At 52.6% G+C, this 21975-nt stretch overlaps 1 protein-coding gene across 2 annotated transcripts; it reads right to left on the minus strand.

The window, feature by feature from the left end:
• Positions 1–9768: 9768 nt before the first annotated feature.
• AKR1A1 (aldo-keto reductase family 1 member A1) lies at positions 9769–20915 on the minus strand. 2 transcript variants are annotated; one of them, XM_051999860.1, is made up of 9 exons: positions 20799–20915; positions 14761–14847; positions 13040–13159; positions 12549–12700; positions 12188–12383; positions 11807–12006; positions 10168–10240; positions 9994–10080; positions 9769–9903 (listed from the first exon to the last, which is right to left on the minus strand). In XM_051999860.1, exons 2-9 carry the CDS (start codon positions 14839–14841, stop codon positions 9838–9840), a joined length of 975 nt encoding a protein of 324 aa, XP_051855820.1. In that variant the 5' UTR covers positions 14842–14847; positions 20799–20915; the 3' UTR covers positions 9769–9837. The 2 variants fall into 2 exon arrangements, with proteins under 2 accessions (XP_051855820.1, XP_051855819.1); XM_051999859.1 differs by lacking the exon at positions 20799–20915 and adding an exon at positions 18418–18545.
• Between the last annotated feature and the right edge of the window lie 1060 nt (positions 20916–21975).

Consider the following 21975-nt stretch of genomic DNA (forward strand, 5'->3'; position numbering starts at 1 on the left):
CTACTTCTTCATAGTGGTGACTGCTAAATCATGTGTGATCCAGATTGTGAATCCCTGGTACCTGAATTCTTACTGACTACTATTTCTCCTTTGCTCTCTGATTCTAAGATGCTGGGCAGTTTTCACTTACAATTTCTAGAAATACTTTCTAGCCTTTTTTTTTTTTTTTTTTGGAGACATGGCTTTCAGATAGTCCAGTGATACTTAAATTATCTGTCTTTGATCTGTTTTCCAGATCAGTTGTTTTTTCTATGACATTTATATATATATATTTTTCCTATTTTTTCAGTCTTTTGACTCTGTTTCATTTCTTACTGATTCATGGAGTCACTGACTTTTGTTTTTTTCTGATTTTCAAGGAAATTGGTTACTTGCATAGTCTTATACTGTTCATTCACTTTCAAATTCTTTCTCCCTTCTTTTTTCTTTTGTAATTTTTTACCCTGTATTCTCATTTCTTTTTCAATTACTTCCTCTTTGTGGAACCTATATCAGATTTTTGGCTGCCTTGGAAAAGGGGGGGAGGGGAAGAAGAGAGGGAATAAGGAAAAATGTTAGAACTTAAAATCTTACAAAAATGAATATTGTAAGATAAGAACATAGCAAAGGGTATGCTATCACCAAGGGTTCACGTTTCTTTCTAAATTTCCTAATCGCACATAGTGAAACATACATATATACAAACAGATTATGCCTGGAGATAGGCTCTCCTTTTTGATTTTGCCCTTTTGAAATAATTAGAGTTTAAAGAGACAACACTATGTATACTAGAAAGGTCACTGAATTTTCTTTATTTTATTTTTAAAAATATTTTATCTTTAATTTATGGAATAAAATAAGCATTTCTATAAAATAGTATAATAAAAAGGATGATTGCACATGAAATTGAAAATCTATTATGTACAACTTGCTATTCTTTGTAAATATGTAATAAATTTATTGTGTAAAAACAAACTATGTTTACATGTAATTGGAAAAAATAAAATACTAATAAAGACAAAATTAAACAAAATCCCACCTTCTACTAGTTAAAAAGAAAGAAATGAACAGAATGTATGCAGCAAAATATGGGAAAGACTTACATGAAGTGATGCAAAATCAAATGATCAGAACCAGGTATACATAGTAATAACAATATTATAGGACTCTCTACTACGAAAAACAGAGCTTTTCTCAGCAATAAAATGATCCAAAACAATTCTGTAGGACTTGTAATGAAGGGTACTGTCCATCTCCAGAGAAAGAAATGGTAGAGAGAGCCTTTATACAGAGCAAACTTTTTCTTTACTTTATTTTTCCGGGGGGGGGGGGGGGAGGAGAAGGGAGATTGGGGTTGGCTTGTCTGTTTTTTTCCACAGAATGACTTTCATGGAAATACGTTTTGCATCACTACATAAGTATAACCTGTGTCAAATTGCTTGTCCACTCAATGAGAGGCCAGAGGAGAGGAATGGAAGTAATTTGCAACTCAAAATTTAAAAAAAATTAAATTCAAATTTCTTTACATCCAATTGGGAAAAATAAGATATAAAATTTTAAAAAGAATATATCTCCTATCATAATTGTGAGAAATATATGATCTGTTCCTCTTGTAATTTTTTTTAATAGTATGATCTTTAATATTAAGGTCACATCTCCATTTGGAATGTACTGTTAAGCTGAATTTTCCTCTGAGGCTTTGCTTGTCATTCTCTACTCTTGTATTTGTGTCTTGTGCATCCTTGTCACTATAACAGCTTTTTATGGGTTTGTTCATTCTTCCAACCTTATTTCCTGACTTAGAACTTCATGTTGGGGGAGCTGTTGATGCAGACGTCTCAGTATGTGCTTCAATACACAAGTTAAAGCCCATGGCCACGCCTTGTCTTGAACTCTGACCTCCAGGGCCGGGTCCCCTCTTATGTTCACACTGTATCTGTGACCCAGCACTGGAAACTGAGGGACAGAACTTCAGGTTAGCACCTGGTCTTGCTCCTAGCCAAGGTCCCCCGAGGATAGGGGACCTCTTGTGGGTGCAGTAGTTCTTGTTCAGTCCCTACGCTGTAATATCCGATCCAACTATTCTTTTGCCAGACCCCTTTCCCAAATATCTGAAGTTCTATCTTTCAATCTCCCTGAGTTGGAAATGGATGGAAAATGAAAAAATGACTCATTGTATTTGACACAGTGCATTTTCTAGATCTTTGTAGAATTTGTAGAATTAAGAAGAACTTAGCTGTACTTAATTCCAGTTCTTCTATCATCTTGGCTAATTTTAATTCATAAATTACCATCTTCTCTGATATTGAGGGGTTGTTCTTTTTTTTTTTTCCTTTTTTTAAAATTAAAGCTTTTTATTTTCAAAATATATACATGGATAATTTTCAGCATTCACTCTTTTTTTTTTAAATAACTTTTTATTGATAGAACTCATGCCAGGGTAATTTTCAGCATTCATTCTTACAAAACCTTGTGTTCTAATTTTTTCCCTCCCTGCCTCTCCTAGACGGCAAGCGATATGTTAAACATTTGCAATTCTTCTATTCTTATTTCCACAAATATCATGCTGCACAAGATCAAAAAGAAAACAAAATGCAAGCAAACAACAACAAAAAGAGTGAAAATACTACGTTATGGTCCAATTCAGTTAAAGGATTGTTCTTACAAACTAATAAGAAGGGGTTGCATTTTTATCTTTTTACAAATGGGTTCAAAACCTACTGAAACTTTTACTTAGATGATATTTAAATAAGTGGAATATTTTCTTTACAAGTTTTTAAAATTAAAGAAATGAGAATTTTTACAAGCTAACACTGAGGGATAGCTCTTGGGTCCAAGAGAGCTGGAGTATTGCACCACCCCTTCTCCCTAAGGGGCTCCTTTGTTCTGGATTGAGGCACAGGGTCTTATATTAACTTCAAACTGATAAAACCTAATTTCTGACTTCTTTTGAAAAGGGTTTTGTAATTATATTCATATAGTTCTTGAGTTTGTCTTGGCAGGTAGACACCAAAATATTTGAAATTATCTATATTATTTTAAATGGAATTTCTCTTTTCATCTCTTCCTGCTGGACTTTGTTGTTAATATGTAGAAATGCCAATTACTTTTGTGGGTTTATTTTAAATCCATAGCAACTTTGTTATGAAGCCTGATTTCTAGTAAGAAGGGTTATTTTTCTTATACTCCTAATGCCCATAGATTATTATAACTTTGGTTTTGGTTCATGTCGAGTTCTTCCCAAAGTCAGAAGTAAAATGAGTTGATAAAAATGTGTAGATATATAAAATCAATCATGTGTCTATTATCTATCTATCATTTCCCCACTCCCCAGTTTTCTCTAGGCTAAACCCTTCCATTTTCTTTAGCTAATCCTCTTGCAGCAAGAACTGAAAGTGCTTTTTACCATCCTGGCTGCCCTACTGTGGACGGTATCCACTTTACCCTTTATTTGGGATTTCTGCCCAGGCATATACTTCATGTAATTCTTGAATTACCAGAATCCAGAGAATTAAAAGGTAATGGTCCTGATGCAAGGGATGAAGTGCTGGACCTGGAGACCTGAGTTCCTATAGTTATTGGTTGTGTGAGCTGGACACGTCCCTTAATCTCTATCTACCTCAGTTTCCTCACATATAATACAATTCCTCACAACTCCCAGAGTTGTTTGAATCAAAGCATTTAGCACAGTCTCTGCACAGAGTGGTATGTAAATGTTAACCTTTATTATTGTTATTGAGGTGGTGGCAGTGGTGATATCGATGATGATGTGTCAAGAATTTTGTTACTCTAGAGTGACTAGAGGGGAATAGAATGTTTAACGTTTAGTTTAAAGTTTAAAGATAGGAAGAAAGCAGGTTATGAAGAGCTTTTTTATTAAAGTTTTTTATTTTCAAAATATATGCAAGGATAATTTTTCCTTGATAAACCCTGTATTTCAATTTTTCTCCCCTTTCCCTCCCATCCCCTTCCCTAGATGGCAAATAATCCAATGTATGTTAAACATAGTAAAATATATATGATGAAACCAATATATGCATACATATTTATACAATTATCTTGCTACACAAGAAAAATCAGATCAAAAAGAAAAAAATGGGAAAGAAAATAAAATGCAAGCAAACAGTGGATAAATGATCATGTGATCTTGTGGTTGCTCTTTGTTCAGAATGAATAAAAAGAGTGAGAATAAAAAGAAGTGAAAAAGAACTCAGTTCCCACAGCCCTCCTCTGGATGCAGATGACTCTTTCCATCATCGGAACTGGCCTGAATTATCTCATTGTTGAGATGAGCCAGGTCCATCAGAATTGATCATCGCATAATTTTTTTGTTGCCATTCTCCTGATTCTACTCACTTCACTCAGCATCAGTTCCTGTCAGTCTCCCCAGGCCTCTCTGAAATCATTCTGCTGATTATTTCTTACAGAACAATAATATTCCATAACATTCATATACCACAATTTATTTAGCTGTTCCCCCACTGCTGGGCATCCATTCAGTTTCCAGTTTCTGGCCACTACAAAAAGGGCTGCCACAAACATTTCCCTTTCCCTCCTTTATGATCTCTTTGGGGTATAAGCCCAGTAGAAACACTGCTGGGTCAAAGGGTATGCACAGTTTGATAACTTTTTCAGCAGAGTTCCAAATTGCTCTCCAGAATGGCTGGATGAGTTCACAACTCCACCAACAATGTATTAGTGTCCCTGTTTTCTCACACTCCCTCCAACATTTATCCTTTCCTGTCATCTTAGCCAATCTGAGAGGTGTGTAGGTTGTCTTAATTTGTACTTTTCTGATCAGTAGTGACTTAGAGCACCTTATGAACAGTTTTTAATTGTGAACAAAGAGCAACCACAAGATTACATGATCATCTGTGATGGACCTGGCCCTTTTCAACAATGAGGTGATTCAGGCCAATTCCAATAGACTTGGGATGGAGAGAGCCAAATACAGCCAGAGAGAGGACTGTGGGGACTGAATGTGGACCACAACATAGTATTTTCCCCTTTGTTGTTATTTTTTGCTTGCTCGTCTTTTTCTTATCTTTTTCCTTTTTGATCTGCTTTTTCTTGTACAGTATGATAGATATATTTAGAAGAATTACACGTGTTTAACCTGTTGGTGAGGGTGGGAGAAAAAAATGTGGGACCTAAAGTTTTGCAAGGGTGAATCTTGAAAACTATGTTTGATTTATAGGACTGCTTGCCATCTTGGGGGGGGGGGGTGAAGGGAGGGAGGGGAAAAAATCGAAACATAAGCGAGTGCAAGGGATAATGTTGTAAAAAATTACCCTGGCATGGATTCTGTCGATACAAAGTTATTATTAAATAAAATAAAATTTAAATTAAAAAAAAAAGAAAACTATGTTTGCATGTGTTCTGAAAAATAATAAGTTATTATAAAAAATAAAAAAAAGAAAACTTCTGAACAAAGAATCTAAATTGATAACAGGGAGCTACCAGAGTTTATTAAGAAGAGGATCTCTAGTTTAGGACATCACTTTGACAGCTGAATGGAGGACAGGAAGGTACTGGAGGGAGGCTCCCAGGAGCTACGGCACCAGCCCAGCGATGGGGCCTTGAAGGTGGAGGTGGAGAAAAGGGAACATGTGCTACGGGCGCTGTGGATGGAGGAATGACCACCACTGGCGATTGCTGGAGAGTGTGGAGGCAGCCTAGCTGACAGGAAGGACGGAGGCGGCCTTGACACTGGGAGGAAAGTTAGGGGGAGGGGAGCTTCGGAGGCCAAGAGAGCGAGCTGTGAATGGTGAATTACGCGCCTGCTCCCCCTCAATCCGTCTCCTTTGGAGGAGCTTTTTCTGCCCCGCCCCCACTAGTACCTTCTCTCTACCAGCTCATCCTGGGTTTGGACTCGGCCGTTTGCAAGTTTTCCCGGCGCCGGCAGCCGAAGGCCGGGTCCTTTGGGGCTGGTTTTGCCTTTTTCTCTGTGCCCCTCGTGGCCGGCCCCCGTGATATTCCTGCCCTCCGCCTGGCTCGGGAGGTCCGGCGCACAGCCGGGCGTGAGAGACCGGACTTCGGGGAGATGCGAGAACGGTGGGCAGAGAGATGGCCCCTGGATCCGCCGGCGCCCCTGGGATCCCCGAGACCCCGTAGAGGCAGAAGGGGCCCGGGCAGTTTGGGAGGACCCAGATCTCCGGGGGCGCCGACGGAGCGTTTCCCAAACACAAGGCGCCCCTCGGCTTGGCCGCTCCGCCGGCTTCCCAGCTGGGTGACTGGGCAGGGCGGGTTCCCTCCGGGCCTATTTCCCGGCCGTCGGGATTCTCGGCCAGGTTCGCTGCCATTGGCCGCTCCTTCCCCGGCTCTCAGGAGCGCTGCAGCCACAAGGTGGCGCCGCTCCCCCTCAGGATACAGCCTGGACTACCCAGGGGGCTGGGGAGGGCAGCAGGTGCAGGGGATGCTTGGGGGCTTTCTTCTCCACATCCAGCTTCATCAGACCCCCAGGTTCCCCGCAAGCCCAGAAATGCAAGGAACACAGTGGGCGTTCTCCGGGGGGCCCACCTCCTTGGGACTCCCCAACCCCCAACCTAGGGACCACTGAGGCCGGTGAGCTCCAGAATGTGCCAGGGAGCCAGCCCCGCAGCCACGAAGTCCTACTGGTTCAGCTCCGACCTACCCCCGCCTCCCTGTGACCCCTCCCCCTAATGGATCTGCCCTCTGTGGGGCAAAAACTCTTTTCCCAGAGCCCCAAGAACATTTGGGCAGATCTGTCTCCCTTCAGAAGGCTTTTCTCCAGAATAAATTCCCTTTTCTTTCAAGGGACCTAAAGTGACCTAGCCTTGGGGCCCTTCTCCTTCCGGGCGCCTCCTGGGAACGCTCTCCCGCCCACCAGTCTAACAAGAAACTCCCAGCACTCGATGCAATCTATTTGTTCTTCAGAGAAACGCAGGTTAAAATTCCCAGAAGGCAAATTCCAGTCGGTATGGGGGAAAATCCCTGAAGGAGCCAGCCGGAGCGGAGGGGCTGCCGCTCATTCTGACCCTTTGCTCTCCTAGCTTCCCAGAACATGTCCTTCTGGAGGGCAGGGTTCTCTTTCTGCTTGCACTGACTTAGCCCCAATGGCCCTGGGCCATTTCATTCCCTCGGTTAATCAAGATGCAGTGATCCCATGTGGCAGACAGAGAGGGAATGGGTTTCTTTTCAATCCCAACTTTCTGTGATTTGGGAAGCTGACTTTCTCCTGGGCCAATACCAAATAAATAGAGGGAGAGAGAATGGGGGACAGGGAAGGAAGGCAAGGAGAACGAACCCCAAAGGAGCCCTGAAGGACAAAACAAAAGTTGAGAAGTAGACTTGCGTGTTCCTCTCAGGTAGAAAGGACAGTAACTCCTGGAAGGTGGGGAATGCTACTTTCAGGGAACTCCAGATGCACCGGAGATAGGTGGTACTCAGCCATCATTCCTAGGCACAGCTGGGGAAGGGCTCCCCAATGTTATCTTGTGGCCTCCTCCCTCCTCCTGCTTCCAATTTCCAAGTTGTCTGGAGTCTGAAGACCCGAGTTCAAATTCGACTTTAGATTTACTCATTGTGAAACCCCTCTCAAGTCACTTATAACTCATTTGCCTCTGTGTTCTCAACTGTAAAATGGGAAGAGCACCCAGGGTTGTTGTGAAGACCGAGAGTTATTTATTAGGCGCTGAGCACAGTGCCTGCCACATACTGGGCACTGTAGAAACTCAAGCGATGATTATTATCCCACGGACCATCCAACTATTGGTAGCACCGGGAAAAAATATGAAGGTTTGACCTCTCTAATCCAACATACTAACGCCAGACTCTCCTTTAGGGAAGTAGTTGGGCCCAAGGATAAAGGCAAGTCGCTGAAATGGGATTAAGGTGGACACCAGCCTTGAAACAAAGGGTAGCTGGTTACGGCCCCATCCCTCTGTCCAGTTGAGATCCTTGTGTGTCACATGACTAAGATGGAAATGTTTTGCATGGCTACACATGAATAACCCATATCAAATTGCTTCCCTTCTCAATGATGGGGAGAACGGGGGTGGGAGAGGGATTTAGGAACTCGAAATTTAAAAAAATGAATGTTAAAATTGTTTCATGTGATTGGGGGAAAAAGAAAAAAAAAAAAAAAGAAACAACAAACTTGAGTCTGGCCCAAATTTGGTTCCCAGAAGCTGGGGATGGCAATCCTGCCTGTCTTCCACTCAAATAAGGGATTAAAACAGGGTAAACCCAGGGGGTCACTCTTCCATAGCCAGGAGTGGCCAAGGAAGAAAGTGAGCAGCTCTGAGGACCCCAGACCCCTAGAAAGTTAGTTTTCTTTCCCCCAAATTTGGTTAACCCAAGTTGTTTGAACACACAGGCAGCTTTTTCTTTGATAATCATATGTCATCTCAGATTGTCTTGGTGTAGAGAGATGTTGGGGATGGCTGGATGGCCTGGTGGGTAGAACACCAGGCCTGGAATCAGGAACACTCATCTTCATGAGTTCAAATCCAGCCTCAGACATTTCCTAGCTGTGTGACCCTGAACAAGTCACTTTAGCCTGTCTGCCTCAGTTTCCTCATCGGTAAAATAAGCTGGAAAAGGAAGTAGCAAACCACTTCATTTTTTCTGCTGAGAAAACCCTAAATGGGGTCACAAAGAGCTGGACACAACTAAGCAACCATAATAAGAGAGTTATCTGAAGTCCAGTGGAGAGGGAGGACTAAGCTAGAAAAATACAGATCTAGAACAATAGATTAATAAAAATTGTTGTTGGCAGGTTTTGCCCCAAATCCGGAGCTCAGTATCAGTGGTTTTCTTTCCTTTTCCCTGGCAGATCAAATAACTTTCTTCCTGGTCCCCAAGATAATTCCTTGGCCTGGCCCCAAAGCACCCAGAACTCTCTGCCCCTCCTTACTCCCCCCCCAAAACCGTAACTAACTCATTGTGTGATTGAGCAGATCCCCCCCCCAGCTCAGCCATGGAAGGGGAGAACTGGGGAGGTTCCTTTTTATCTCCTGATTGGACTGAGCTCCTTGAGAACTGGGATGGATTTTTTGCTTCTCTCTGTATCCCCAGCAAGCACCTGGCCTGGTGCCTGGCACACAGTAGGAGTAATAAATGCATGTCAATTGTCTAAAACTGAGCCTAGAGAATACTTTTTTTTTGGGGGGGAGGGAACGGTGAGCCGAGGGAGGTCATGATTATTACCTTCCAAGAAAATAACGTGGGCCCCATGTGAGACTAACTTAATAGAGCCGTCCAGAAACAGGGCTGCAGCGGGAGGTCATGTGTGCAGGTGACTCTGGCCTCCTGGCCAAGAAGGCTCCAGAGGGGATTTCTGCCTCAGTGGGGGAGGGGAGAAAGGGGACAATGTGTCTGCGGTCAAGGTCCCTGCCAATGCCCAGACACCATCCCTTGGCTTCCCTTACCCAAATAAGGTTCTCAGATTCTGTAACTTCCCTATTCTTGGTAACAAGAGAAACTGAGGCAGGCGGTATTTTCAGTGCTGTTTGGAAGTCCGTGATGGGGCTGCCCACCCGTTGGTACCCGAGCATAAAGCACAGCCCCTGCCCCCACACCCTGCCCATGGATACACGTGGGCCTACATGTCCGGGGCTCCTTCTTTCCCCAGCAGGAGCACGGAGGGCAGCCTGGCCTCCATCCGCCCTTCAGCCCCTGCCCTCTGTTTGGGCTTCGGTGGCACTTCGGGCCCCCCAGCTCGGTATGGTCCCATGAGCCCCTCTGCCGCTGCCCAGGGCCACCAAGGGCCAGGTGGGTGAGGGCCAATGTGGTCAGCGCGAGACAAAGAGGCACAGAGCAGCCGAGTCAGGGAGGCCATGAGGCGTATATTGATTCTAGCTCCCGCCTGGAGCGAAAGCCCAGACAGGTCAGGCCCTAAAAAGGCTCGTTGAAGGGGTACAGAGGATGTCCTGCGTCTCTCGGGACCCGCTTCTCACCCACCTGCAAAGATGGAGAAGGACGCGCATCTCAGAGGGGGGGGGTCATCGGTCCTGCACCCCCCCCTCCCCACAGCCCCCAGCCGATGCTCACCGTTATCATGGGCACAATGTACCGCCAGTTCTTGTTCAGAGCCCCCATCTCCTTCATCTCTTCTGGGGTCAGGGTGAAGTCGAAAACCTAGCCAGGAGAGCCAAAGGCCTGAGTCCAGGCTCTGTCCGCAGGCTCCCCCTCCTCGGCCCCCCCGTCCAGAGCCCGCTTCCTCACCTGGATGTTCTCGAGGATCCGGGAAGGAGTGATGCTCTTGGGAATACAGATCACCTTGCGCTGGACTTGCCACCTGTGGGAGGGAGAGCGGGCCGGGGGAGGTCAGGACCCTCCCCCTTCCCCAGTGCCAGATCCTAATGCAGCTCAGTGGCAATCTCCACTCAGAGGACCCCCGACAGGAAAACAAGGGCCCCATGAGACGATGCACCCCCAATAACAACAACGAGCATTTATGTTGCGCTTTTACCTTTTGCAAAGCATTGGCCACATTTCGTTTTTATTCTCGTTTAAAGCCCTGAGAGGTCGGGGACATGACTATTCCCATTTTACAGATAAGGCAACTAGGGCAGAAGTGAAATGACTCGCCCAGGATCACAGAACTCATCTGATCTGAGGTGAGACTTGAATTCGGGGCTTCCTGGTTCCCAACATCTTGGAATGTCACTCATCTGAGGTGTGACGTGTCCAAAGCGGGACGCCCCCACACCCTCTTCTTCCTCGTTTCCTTTCTGGGGGGAGGGCTTCCTCAGTCACCCCTTCACGTCCAGGCTGCAGCCTTCTCTCCCAATGCTGCCATACGCCTCGGCGCCCCCGCCCCCTGGGTGCAGACCCTCCTCACCTCACACCTGGACTACTGCCCCCACCGGGGGAGCTGCCCCCTTGAGGCTCTCCACTCCCGTCTGCCCGTCCCCCCAGCTGTACAGCCTGACCATGCCGGCCCTGGCGGCCCCCTCTCACCTCCTGACTAGAGATCCTGCCACGAGCTCCCATTCCAGGCTCCCACCCACCCCCAGGGACACCGGCCTCCTGGCCGTTCCTCCCCCAAGAGCCCCCACCTCTGGACTCCGGGCATTTTCTCTGGCTGTGCCCCATGCCGAGAATGCCCTCCCCTCTCGGCCCACTCGGCCGGAGCTTCCCTCCGCCGTCGCCTCCCATTTCTCCTGACACAGCAGGGCCGTCCCCAGGGGTGCCGTCGCCCCACACCGAGCACGGGCCTGGGGCACCGCAGCCGTGATAATCGATAAATACGGCAAATGCCGGCAGCTGTGACTGACCCAAACAAAACTGGGGGCGGTTCTGTCTTATTTTAGGGGCACAAAGCATCCTGAGACCCAGAAGTTTGAGAACTTCTCACAGCCGGGACCCCAAGAGCTTTACAAGTTTACAAAGCACTTTATATAACCCTGATCCTACAAAAACCATCTGGGGCTGGTAACAGGGATATGATTGTTCCCGTTTCTCGGGTGGAGAAACTGAGGCTCCAAGAGGCTTGTGAACAGGCCCATAGCCTAAAGCACCTGCCCCTGCCAGGCAGTGCTCGCGGTGCAGGAAACTGTGGCCTCCACCCCTGCGGCCGCCGCCCCCAAGGCCCCGAGAGGAGGGAGGAACCCCAAAGACAGAGGCGGTGGCAGAGAAACGCAGAGGCTCCGGCCCACGGGGCAGGGGGGAAGGGCCTCGAGAAGGCTGCAGAGCTGGACTGCCTTCCCTGGGGCCTACACCCTCCACCCCCACCCATGTGCCCAGGGTGCCCGCCAGGAACTCCAGCAGCAAACAGCCGCTTGTGAGCGCAGCCCCCTCCCCTCCCCCGCCGCCCACCGCTGCCACGCCCGGCCCCCACCCCGCCCCCACCGCGCCGAACCTGAGCAGGATCTGGGCCGGCGACTTCTGGTACTTCTTGGCCAGCTGGAGGACGAGCGGCTCCTCCAGCAAGACCGGCTCCAGTGGGTCTCGCCAGGCTCGGTCCGAGGAGCCCAGGGGACTGTAGGCCGTCACTTCCAGCCCCAACTTGTGGCAATGAGCAATGAGCTCATTCTGGGCCAGGTAAGGGTGGCTCTCCACCTTATTTGGAGAACACAGAATTGGTGGGCAGTGATCTGGACAGCCCGTGCCTGGGGCCGGCCCCGACCCTGGGACATGTGCAGCTTATCATCTTGTCATCCCATGTCTGCACCAGGCCCCCTCCCCCAAAGCCCGGGGTGCCCCCAGCTCCCGCAGCCTCCATGGCCCAGCCTGGGCTCACCTGGAGCACCGCAGGGCGCACGGTGGCGACGCTGAGAATGTCATCGATCTGGCGGCTGTTGAAGTTGGAGAGCCCCAGGGCCCGCACCAGCCCCTTGGCCACCAGCGCCTCCATCGCCTTCCAGGTCTCCTTGTAGTGGATGGTATCGTAGCGTATGGTGCCATCGTCATTCTTGGGGAAGGGGTTGTCCCCCCGCCTGTGGATGGGACAGCCCCCTGCCTTTGGCCTTCTCTGAGCCCCCTCCCCTGGCCCTTCTGCCCCTCAGTGACCCGCCCACACCACCTGGACTCTGGTGCCCGGCCCACAAGCCCTGGGGCCGTCCTGGGGAACACTTGGGGGCAGGCCCCCCTTCCCTGCTCACTCAAAGCCATAGGGCCAGTGCATCAGGTAGAGATCCAGATACTGCAGCTGCAGGTCGGCCAGGGTCTTCCTGAGGGCGGGCTCCACGTCCTCCGGCTGGTGCTTCGTGTTCCACAGCTTGGAGGTCACAAACACGTCTTCTCGGGAAATAGTCTGTGTGTGTGGGGGGAGTCAGGGTGGGGGCTTAGCAGGGGGACCCAGCAGGGGATATGGGCAGCTTGATGGGGGCCAGCAAGGGGTAACCAGTGGGATGGGGGCCCAGCTGAGGGGTAACCAGTGGGATGGGGGCCCAGCTGAGGGAGGGCCCAACGGGGGTGGGGGCGGGAGGGGCTTAGCCAGGAGGGACCCAGCCGGAGGGGTAACCAGTGGGGCGGGGGCCCAGCTGAGGGGTAACCAGTGGAGTGGGGGCCTAGTGGGAAGGCCCAGCAGGGGGGCCAGCTTGGTGGGGGCTCGGAGGGCTCCCTCAGGCTCTCCGGGGCAGACCTCACTCACCTTGCCAGGCCCCACACTGTCCTTCAAGGCCTCCCCAATCTCCACCTCGTTGCCATAGATGGCGGCACAGTCGATGTGGCGGTAGCCAACACTCAGAGCGTACTTGACAGCTGCCTTCACCTGTCAGGGGAGCCCAGAATGGGAAAAGATGGGGGGCCGGCACCCCTGCTTAGGGAGACCGGGTCTCCTCAGACTGCCCTGGGGGCTCCTTTGCAGGGACCTCTCCCTGAGCCTCAGTTTCCCCATCTAGGAATGGGGACGGGGAAGCCGGACACTCTCACATTCTCGGTGGGCTGCTCAGACCACAGAAGGGGCTCCGATGGCTCCCTTGCCCCCCCCCCCCAGAGGAAGGGGAATCCCGAGGATGAACCACGGAGGTGGAGGGGCCGCCTGCTTTCCCATCTCCGTTAGCCCCATCAGATTCATTCCGCTCACCCCCAGGCCCCAGGGAGCTGATGCTGGACCCTTGGCTCACTGGCAGAGCCTGGGCCCAGGCAGGCTTCCTGCCCGAGCAGGCGGGGCTGGGGCCATCCATGGTGACTCTCTGCAGCCCCTCGGAGCTCTCAGTCCCTCTGTTCCCTCCCCTGTGTCTTAATTATACTCATGAGTGACATGGCCCTTTACAGCTCAGGCTCCCAAACTTTACAACTTCATCCCATTTTACAGATGGAGGAGCTGAGGCTCAGAGAGGGACGGGGCAGGAAGCCAGCACACAGCCACTAGGTCAGGCCCCTCCTCCCACCCCTCCCCCCAGCTTCCCAGTCCTTTCCAATGGCGGCTGTCCCGGCCAGGGCCCTTCCGAGGGCATTCCTCCCTTCCCCGTCTGTTTCCCAGGTGCTGTACCCCTCACTCGGGCCCGTGGCTGCTCGTCTGCAAGATTAGGGGCACCGTCTGCTGGCACAGCCCCCACGGGCAGGGAGGAGAGGGACCCAAGGAGCACCAAGGGCTCTCCCCTCCTCCCCCACGATGCTAAGCTGAAAAGTGAAAGCTGAGCTCTCTGGCCTGGGCAAGCAGCTCCCCGCAGCCCAACGTACCCAGGGAGCAGGTGCCCGCTCCTGCCTCGCCCACCCCCACCCCTTCCCGAACGCTGGGATTATAGAACAGGTTTGGTACCTGGGCGCCAAGTCTCAGGAACACTGGCTGCCGGGGAGGGGAGGAGGGACCAAGGCCGGGGGGGAGGGGGCAGGCCTGTGCCCATCACCAGCAGGGCTCTGGGGGCCCCGAGCCTTGTCCTTGCGCCCCCTTCCCTCTCCCCAGGATGCCTAGGTCCCACTGCTCTGGAGCAGGGCCACGGCAGGCGCCCACCACCAGGCTCCCCTCTTTTTTCCTGACAAAGTCCCTCAGCCTCAGCAGGCCCAAGTTCCCAGCTGTGCAGACGGGCACTCGCTGCCTCCAACCTGCGCCCTCCCCGGCCCTCCCAGGGCTGAGACTCTTCAGTCCGTCCTCTAAGCCCATTTCTCCCTCCTTCCACCATAAGGGGCTGTGGTGCACAACACAGAGTCTGCAGGCCTCGGAGCCGCTCGCGGGCCTCCGACAAGCTTTCCCAGGCCCCCACCTCAGAGGCTCACCGGCCGCCCGGCCCGGGGATACTTGCTGGCCGTTTTCTGGGAGCTGTTTTCAGCAAAGCCTAAGATCCTCAGGAGGGCGGGGCCAAGTGCTCCCCTACTTTTCGTCCTTGTTGACCACCCCCCAAAGCCCCTCAGTGCCCAGCCCAGTCTCACCTGCCCAGGCTCACTCTTCCAGGTACCCAGCCCCAGGAGAGGCATCTTTTGTCCAGTGTGGAGGACCAGGGAGGTCGCCATCGTTGTCTGAAACACAGGAAAGAGAGAGCTGGACACATGCCTTCCCAACAGCGCCAGTCCGATGGCTGCGGAAGGGACAGAGCGACCCATGGCCGGCCAGCCGTGAAGCCCACTGGGGAAAAGGAGGAGACATTGTGATGGGCAAGCAGCACCCCGAGGGACAGGGCACCCTGATACCAGAGCACCAAGAGCAGCACCCTCTGAGAGACAGGGCACCCTGATGCCAGAGCACCCAGAACAGCACCCCTGAGGGACAGGGTACCCCAAGAACAGCACCCCGAGGAATAGGGCATCCTGATACCAGAGCACCAAGAGCAGCACCCTCTGAGAGACAGGGCACCCTGATGCCAGAGCACCCAGAACAGCACCCCTGAGGGACAGGGTACCCCAAGAACAGCACCCCCTGAGGGACAGGGCACCTCAAGAACATCATCCCGAGGAATAGGGCACCCTGATACCAGAGCACCAAGAGCAGTACCCTCTGAGGGACAGGGTACCCTGATGCCAGAGCACCCAGAGCAGCACCCCCTGACGGACAGGGCACCCTGATGCCAGGGCACCCTGATGCCAGAGCACCAAGAGCAGCACCCCCTGACGGACAGGGCACCCTGATGCCAGGGCACCCTGATGCCAGAGCACCAAGAGCAGCACCCCCTGAGGGACAGGGCACCTCAAGAACAGCACCCCGAGGAATAGGGCACCCTGATACCAGAGCACCCAGAGCAGCACCCCCCGAGGGACAGGGCACCCTGAGGGACAGCGCATCCCAGGGACAGAACTATGGGCACAAATCCAGCAACAGGAGCCACAAAACTGACGAAACCATAGCCAACATCAGGGGAGCCCCAGAAACTAACATGAGATCCGCCACCTTGTCAGTGAATACAATCTACTCCCCCTTTTCTTCCTTTTTCATTCAGCTCTTTGTATTGGATGATGAGTTAGAAGGTGGAAAGGAAGTCAGAAAAACTTAGAAGAGAGTTATAGTGGGGGGCAGCTAGATGGTACAGTGGAGAGAGCACCAGCCCTGAAGTCAGGAGGACTTCCGGGGAAGTTCAAATCTGACCTCAGATACTTAACACTTCCTGGTTGTGCGACCCTGGGCAATTCACTTAACCCCAATTGCCTCAGGGGGAAAAAAGGAGCTACCGTGAAGAGGGCAGGATAAGAAAGGGGGGTGGCTGGTGGACACATTCCCAAGAGACCCAGAGCCTCAGTATTTGGGTAACAAGGAGGCATCTGGGGACAGCCCTAGGTTTGTCCCAGTTCCCTGTGGCTTCCCCTGGTCACCCCACAATGAAAACGTGGTCACAGACGGAAGATCCCTCAGACCTCACTTTACTAATTAGGAATCAAGGGCCAATGTCACAAGGGTAGGAAGCTGCAGTCAGGATGAGGGGTGCAGTGGTGAGAAGCATGCAGCCCCCATAACCTACAGCCCTCTAGCTCGCCCCAACTCTTAAGTCCTCCAGGAGTGAGTCAATGTAGGGAGAGATGGAAAAAGGCAGTAGGTACAGAGTCAAGGCTGGGACCTGGATCTGTGGCAAAGCAGATAGAGCACTAGGCTAGGGCTCCCGAAAACCCCTTTTCCTGAGTTCAAACATGGCCTCAGACACTTATTAACTGTGAGACCCTGGACAAGTCACTTGACCCTTTGTGCCTCAGTTTCCACATTTGTAAAATAGGCTGGAGGAGGAAATGGCCAACCCCTGCCAAGGAAATCCCAAATGGGGCCATCCCTTTCTTGTCCGTGGGGTGAGGGAAGCAGGCTCCTCTGGGAGGGTACAACCGCAGCTCATCTGGGGGGGTGATGGAGCTCAGGGTAAGTGTGAGGATGCGTGACAGGCCCTGGGAGCTAGGATTAAGTGAATCGTGTGTCCATCTCTGGATCCTCACTCCCATATTGTTAGATAAATAGACCACATGTTAAAGCTCGTTAGGACGTAAGCTCCCAGAGGATGGGGATCCTGCTCCAGCTCCCCTCTGTAGGCTCTTAGCAGGGTGTGAGCCCTAAGCACCTCGGGCTTCCAGCACACATGTCCCAACTGAGGAGTCTGGAAGGGATGCAGAGGAAGGGTGGAGCGTGGAGCCAGAGACCTGGCGCTAGGTCCAGTCCTGGCCCTGCTGCTGTCTCTAGGTGTGGCCTCCAGCTCCAGATCCAGAGGGCAGTCCCCAAGTGGCCAGGGCTGCTTCCGGAGCTGCTGGAAACCCCTTAAGTGGAGGTCTCCAGGGACTGGGGCGCTCACACCACGTTAGGCGACTCAGGGACCTTCCGGAGCCCAGTTTAGCTGTGTCATCCTGACTCATTCCCTTCCCATTGTGAAGGAAGGGCTGGGAGACTCCTGGGTAGAGCAGGGCAAGAGGGAGAGAGGGATCCTACAGGTTGAACCTCTTGGGATTCTGTTATCCCAAGAAGGTTCTAGAATTACAGCTAGAAAGAAGGGGGAGGGGAGACACCCGAGAACCACACTCTCACCTGGAGAGGTAAAGTCCACTAAGACCTAAGGCAGGGTGAGGTGCCTGCAAGGCTCTGGAGCCGCACCTTGAGCATTACCCCACGGGGATGGCCCAGGGTGTAAGCAGGAGGAAAGGAGATCCTTCTCCAAGAAGTCTTCTGTTTTCCTTCATCCTTCCCTACAGATGCTGGTTCCCTGTGCCCAGAAGTCCTGTAAGGCCGCCCAAATCACCTGCTATTGCAGGACTCTCACCTGTTGCTTTTCCTGAGAGCTCTAAGATAAAATGCAGACCCAGCTGGGGACTCGGAAGTGCTTCACAACGTGGCTCCAGACCCCCTTTTCTGATCTATTCCAGTCCCTTGTAACCAAACTGGCTGACTCCTAACTGACCAACTTCACTCATTCTCCTGCCTCCGTGCCGGCAAAGCATCCCCTCCTCATGTCGGCCTTCAAGGCTCAGCCCCCCCCCATTCCCGCGGATGCCAGGGTTCTCTCTCTCCAGCCCATATTACAACATCACCTTCTGAAAGAATGGAAACTCGGGGCCGAGATCAGCTTTTCTTCAGAACATTCTTGGGGGACAGTCTAGGGAGTGTCTACCAGCGAAAGGCACAGGGGGCAGGGTCACCTGATAAAAGAGAGGGCCTGAGGGTCTAATTCCCCAGCCTGGAAGCAGGTGACAAGGAGCCCGAGGCGACTCGGGGGACGGGGAAACAGGCCCTTTGCAAAAAGGGAAGGCGAAGCTGCCTGCCTGGCCCGCTGCCCCTACTCCCCTCGTGGAGAAGGAGGAAGATGCCGGGCAGGGAAACCTCCATGTGCAGCGCCAGCGACTGGCAGGGGGGCGACGGCCCCCAGGGGTTAAACTGGGAGGAAGGGGCTCGAGAAAGGGGCAGAGGAGAGCTGCCCTGCCCAACCCAGCGACACCTCCACCCGCCCCAAGCCAAGGCAGGAGCTGCCAGAAGGCCCTTCTCCAAACCCGGGCTAAGCCGGGGCGGGGACCCCCGCGGAGGCGCTGCGCCCAAGCCGCGCACCCAGGTACCGGACGCGAGCACAAACGGAGCCGGGCACGCGCATGGCTGGGGGCGGGGGAGTCCCGAGGAGGATTCGGGCCGCTTCCCACCTTAGTCCGGCCGCTGACGCTGGATTCTCTGCAAGAACGTTCCGGGGACGAGAGTCCGGGAGATGGCGCGCGCGCAAGGATCTATCGAGGTTCACAGCCTGGCGACTTCCTAAATCAAAGCCCCGCGTCTGTGCGCGCTCACACCACGGATTTGTGCCCGCCCAGAACGGACATTATCTCCGCCCCCTGCCCCTAAGCCCGCCCCCCCTGCCCCTGAGCCCGCCCCCCCTGCCGCTGAGCCCGCCCTCCCTGCCGCTGAGCCCGCCCTCCCTGCCCCTGAGCCCGCCCTCCCTGCCGCTGAGCCCGCCCTCCCTGCCGCTGAGCCCGCCCTCCCTGCCCCTGAGCCCGCCCTCCCTGCCCCTGAGCCCGCCCTCCCTGCCCCTGAGCCCGCCCTCCCTGCCGCTGAGCCCGCCCCTCCAGATCTGAGTCCGACCCCTCTAGGCTCTATGCCCTCCCTCTCGTCCGCCCACTTCGGTTCTGCGCCTTCCCTCCAGGCTCTGTGCCCGCCCCCTCCGGTCCTCGCAAGCTTTACGTGTCCCTCTCGCCCATGCGCCCGAGCCCTCCGCTCTGTGCCCGCCCCCTCTCGCCCATGGACCCGCCTCCTCGCAGCGGTCCCCCTTCGGTTTACTCCTTCCACGGCGCCTGGAGGCTGCCGGAGGAGGATCCCAAAGCTGGAGTGGAGAGCTGCGAGTACTCTCGCATTGGCCATGGCCCTTTCCTCGTGCCCCGTCCTTGGGGGAGGGGCGTGGCGCCGCGCTAACGCGAGCGCGCAGTCACACCCCCGTGGCCACGTGACCAAGGTTCGGCTCTTGGTGCTGCGTTCTGTCCTTCCGGGCAGACCGAGGCCGCCCCTGGGGGGTCTGGGTCCTAGCTCCGGGCTGCACTAGCTCGCACGCCCGACCGGAAGGTGCCGCGGCTCCCACGACTTAGCCGCCGAGGCTCACCTAAGTCTCCCTAAAACAAATATCTGGGACCTTGCGCTGCGCGTGCCCCACTCGTGAAAGTGGCCCGACCTTTAGCTCCGAAGATCGGCCTGCCCTGAGCCCACTGCGGACACAAATATGCCCATCTTACCCAGCTTCCTCATCTTTCAAGTAGCGAATACAATACCCGTAGGCTCTATCTGGAGCCTAGGGTCAGAGACCCTAAAGGGCCGGGAAAGTTTGGGGGAAAACAATTCCTTCTGGATCTAGAGCTTGTCTGCCGCGATGCACGACGGCCGGCAAGGCGGGGCGCTCGCAGGCTTCCCCCGGCGCCCCACGGACCGCAGCCCTACAAGCGTTAAACATTCCCAGGATGATCGTGAAAATCAGATAGTGCTCGTTCAGTGCTTTGCTAGCCTTAAAGGGCAGGCCGCCGTTAGCTGGGAGCGGCCCTAGCTGCCACACAGGCCGTCATTTTGCCGGGGAGCCGAGGCTTGAGCACAGGAGGTGCTGGGACAGGGTCCCCCAGCCGGAAGGAGGCCGGCTGACCCTAAGGCTTGCTGCTGCTTCTGCGTCCACCGGTCACTGCTCATTGCACTAACACCCATCTGATGCCATGCCTCTGCTTCCGTATTCGGAGGGCCCCTTTGGTAGAGGGACTTTCTTTTTCCTTCTGTTTATATTCCCAGCATTGAGTATGGTAACTGACAGGCACAGGAAATATTGAATGCTTCCTCCCTTCCTTCCTCGTCATTTCCCCCTCCCTCCTTCCTACTTCTTTCTTTCTCTGTATCTCTGTCTCTCTCTCTGTCTCTCTGTCTCTGTCTCTGTCTGTCTGTCTCTCTCTCTTTCTCTTTCACTCTCTCCCCCTCCCTCTCTTCTACTTCTTTCTCTGTCTCTATGTCTCTCTCTCATTCTTCCCCCCTTCTACTTCTTTCTTTCTCTCTCTCTTTCATTCATGGGTATAGTCATTCATTCACAATTAGGTTTCACCAAGGTTCACAAAAGAAAAGAACAGGATCCTGTTTTCCTGCAACCTTATCATTTAGGCAGAGAGATAAGACCAAATAGACAAACAACAGGATAATTCAAAGGGCAAGGACAAGTCCTTTAGAGACGGTGGACAACAGGGTATCCAGAGCCCCTTCTCGTCCTCAGCCCTCTACTCTGTACTGTTGAGGGCCTGGGAAAGACATACTAGGAGCCCAGTGTTCTGAGGCCTTCCTGAACCCCGCAGTCCTAGGAGATGGGGGGGGTGCTAGCAAAGGGAGAAGCTCCCCCAAGCCTCTCTGCCCACTCCATTTTAGAATGACCTTTCTCCTTTTGAAGTTTTTGCTGGTTTAAGACCTGGAAGCCCCACAGCATTAGGATAATCTCGGGGAGATGTGGGCAGTGCTTTCTGTCCCCGGGTACCCCTGCCTCCCATCCGTGCTCCTTCCCAATCCCAGCATCACTTACCTCAGCCAGAGACCTTGCTTCTGCCCCGACACAGTCCTGCTCCCGCCTGGCCCTTGCCTCCAGCCCTGGGCTCTCTGCCTGCAGCAGGCGTCAGACCAACTCGGGGCACTGCCTCCAGTAGCTTGCTAAGTCTTCAGTTTTTCTGCTCAGCTACACACTGAACTTCAAAGTCCAACTTGGGCATACCCAGAAATGACCTGGAGGAGCCGGGGATGCCAGGAGTCGCCGGCAGGGGCTGCTTCGTGCCAAGTGGCAGGAAACCTCTGGCCCCAAGAATAGGAAAAGCTGGTGTTCGGGAGAACGTCAAGTGAACAAGGGGGCCGCAGCCCCAGCTTGCCCAGGCGGCCTCATACCTGGCTATGGCAACGAACACAGGGCGAAGTTAAGCAGAAGGGAGCTTACTGTATGCATCGCCCCAGTCGCCGGGTCATTCCTGACTCCCCAACTCCAATCAAGTCCAAGGAGGTTTTCTTTCTGCTTTCCCAAGAGCCTCTAGAATATGCTCCCTTCCCTCCTCTGACTCTGCCATCTTATACCTGGAATATTGCCTCCTAGCAGATCCAATCCCCACAGGTTTCTGGAGAGAGCCCTCGCCTAGAAGAGGATTTTCAATTTGATCCTGAAAGTGATAGGGGCTGGTACTGAGAGGTGACGTGGTCACTGCTATGAGATTAGGGAAGGCTTTGGGCCTTCTTCTGAATCAGTCAACAGTCACTTATTAAGCATCTGTATACTAGTTACTGTGCTGGGCCCTGGGGATGCAAAGAATGTTCTAGGCAGGGAGAAGGCATATTAGCAAGTAGGTTGATGCAAGATCTAAATAGAGTACATAGAAGATCATCTCCAATTAATTATTAAGGAGGTAGGTGAGTAACTCTTCTCTCTCCCCACCAGAAAAGGAAAAAGTGGAGATTTCAGAGAAGGAGGCTTTTTAAATTTTTTTTTTAAACTCTGAGGCTGATTGAGCCCTGGAGGGGCCCTGCCTATATACTAGTCTCCATTGTAGAATCCTGTTCTAAAACAGACTCAGTCTTGTAAGTGGGGCCAGAGTCTAGGAAGGGTGCAAACACAACCCTCAAGCCAGGGAACTGGGTGTGTGCTTGGGCAAAAGCAGCGGTTCAGACAGGTGAGCTCATTCCCTTGCCAGCCAACTACCCTCCCTAGGGAGTGGCCCAGG

Source organism: Antechinus flavipes, chromosome 4, assembly GCF_016432865.1.
Source record: "Antechinus flavipes isolate AdamAnt ecotype Samford, QLD, Australia chromosome 4, AdamAnt_v2, whole genome shotgun sequence".
Lineage (NCBI taxonomy): Eukaryota > Metazoa > Chordata > Mammalia > Dasyuromorphia > Dasyuridae > Antechinus > Antechinus flavipes.

Coding starts and splice junctions, on each gene's coding strand:
- AKR1A1 (XM_051999860.1), bottom strand. CDS start 14,841: ATGGCGACCTCCCTGGTCCTCCACACTGGACAAAAGATGCCTCTCCTG. Junction 12,384..12,548: donor CACTGGCCCTATGGCTTTGA/GTGAGCAGGGAA, acceptor TCCCATCCACAG/GCGGGGGGACAACCCCTTCC. Junction 12,007..12,187: donor TGCGCCCTGCGGTGCTCCAG/GTGAGCCCAGGC, acceptor TCTCCAAATAAG/GTGGAGAGCCACCCTTACCT.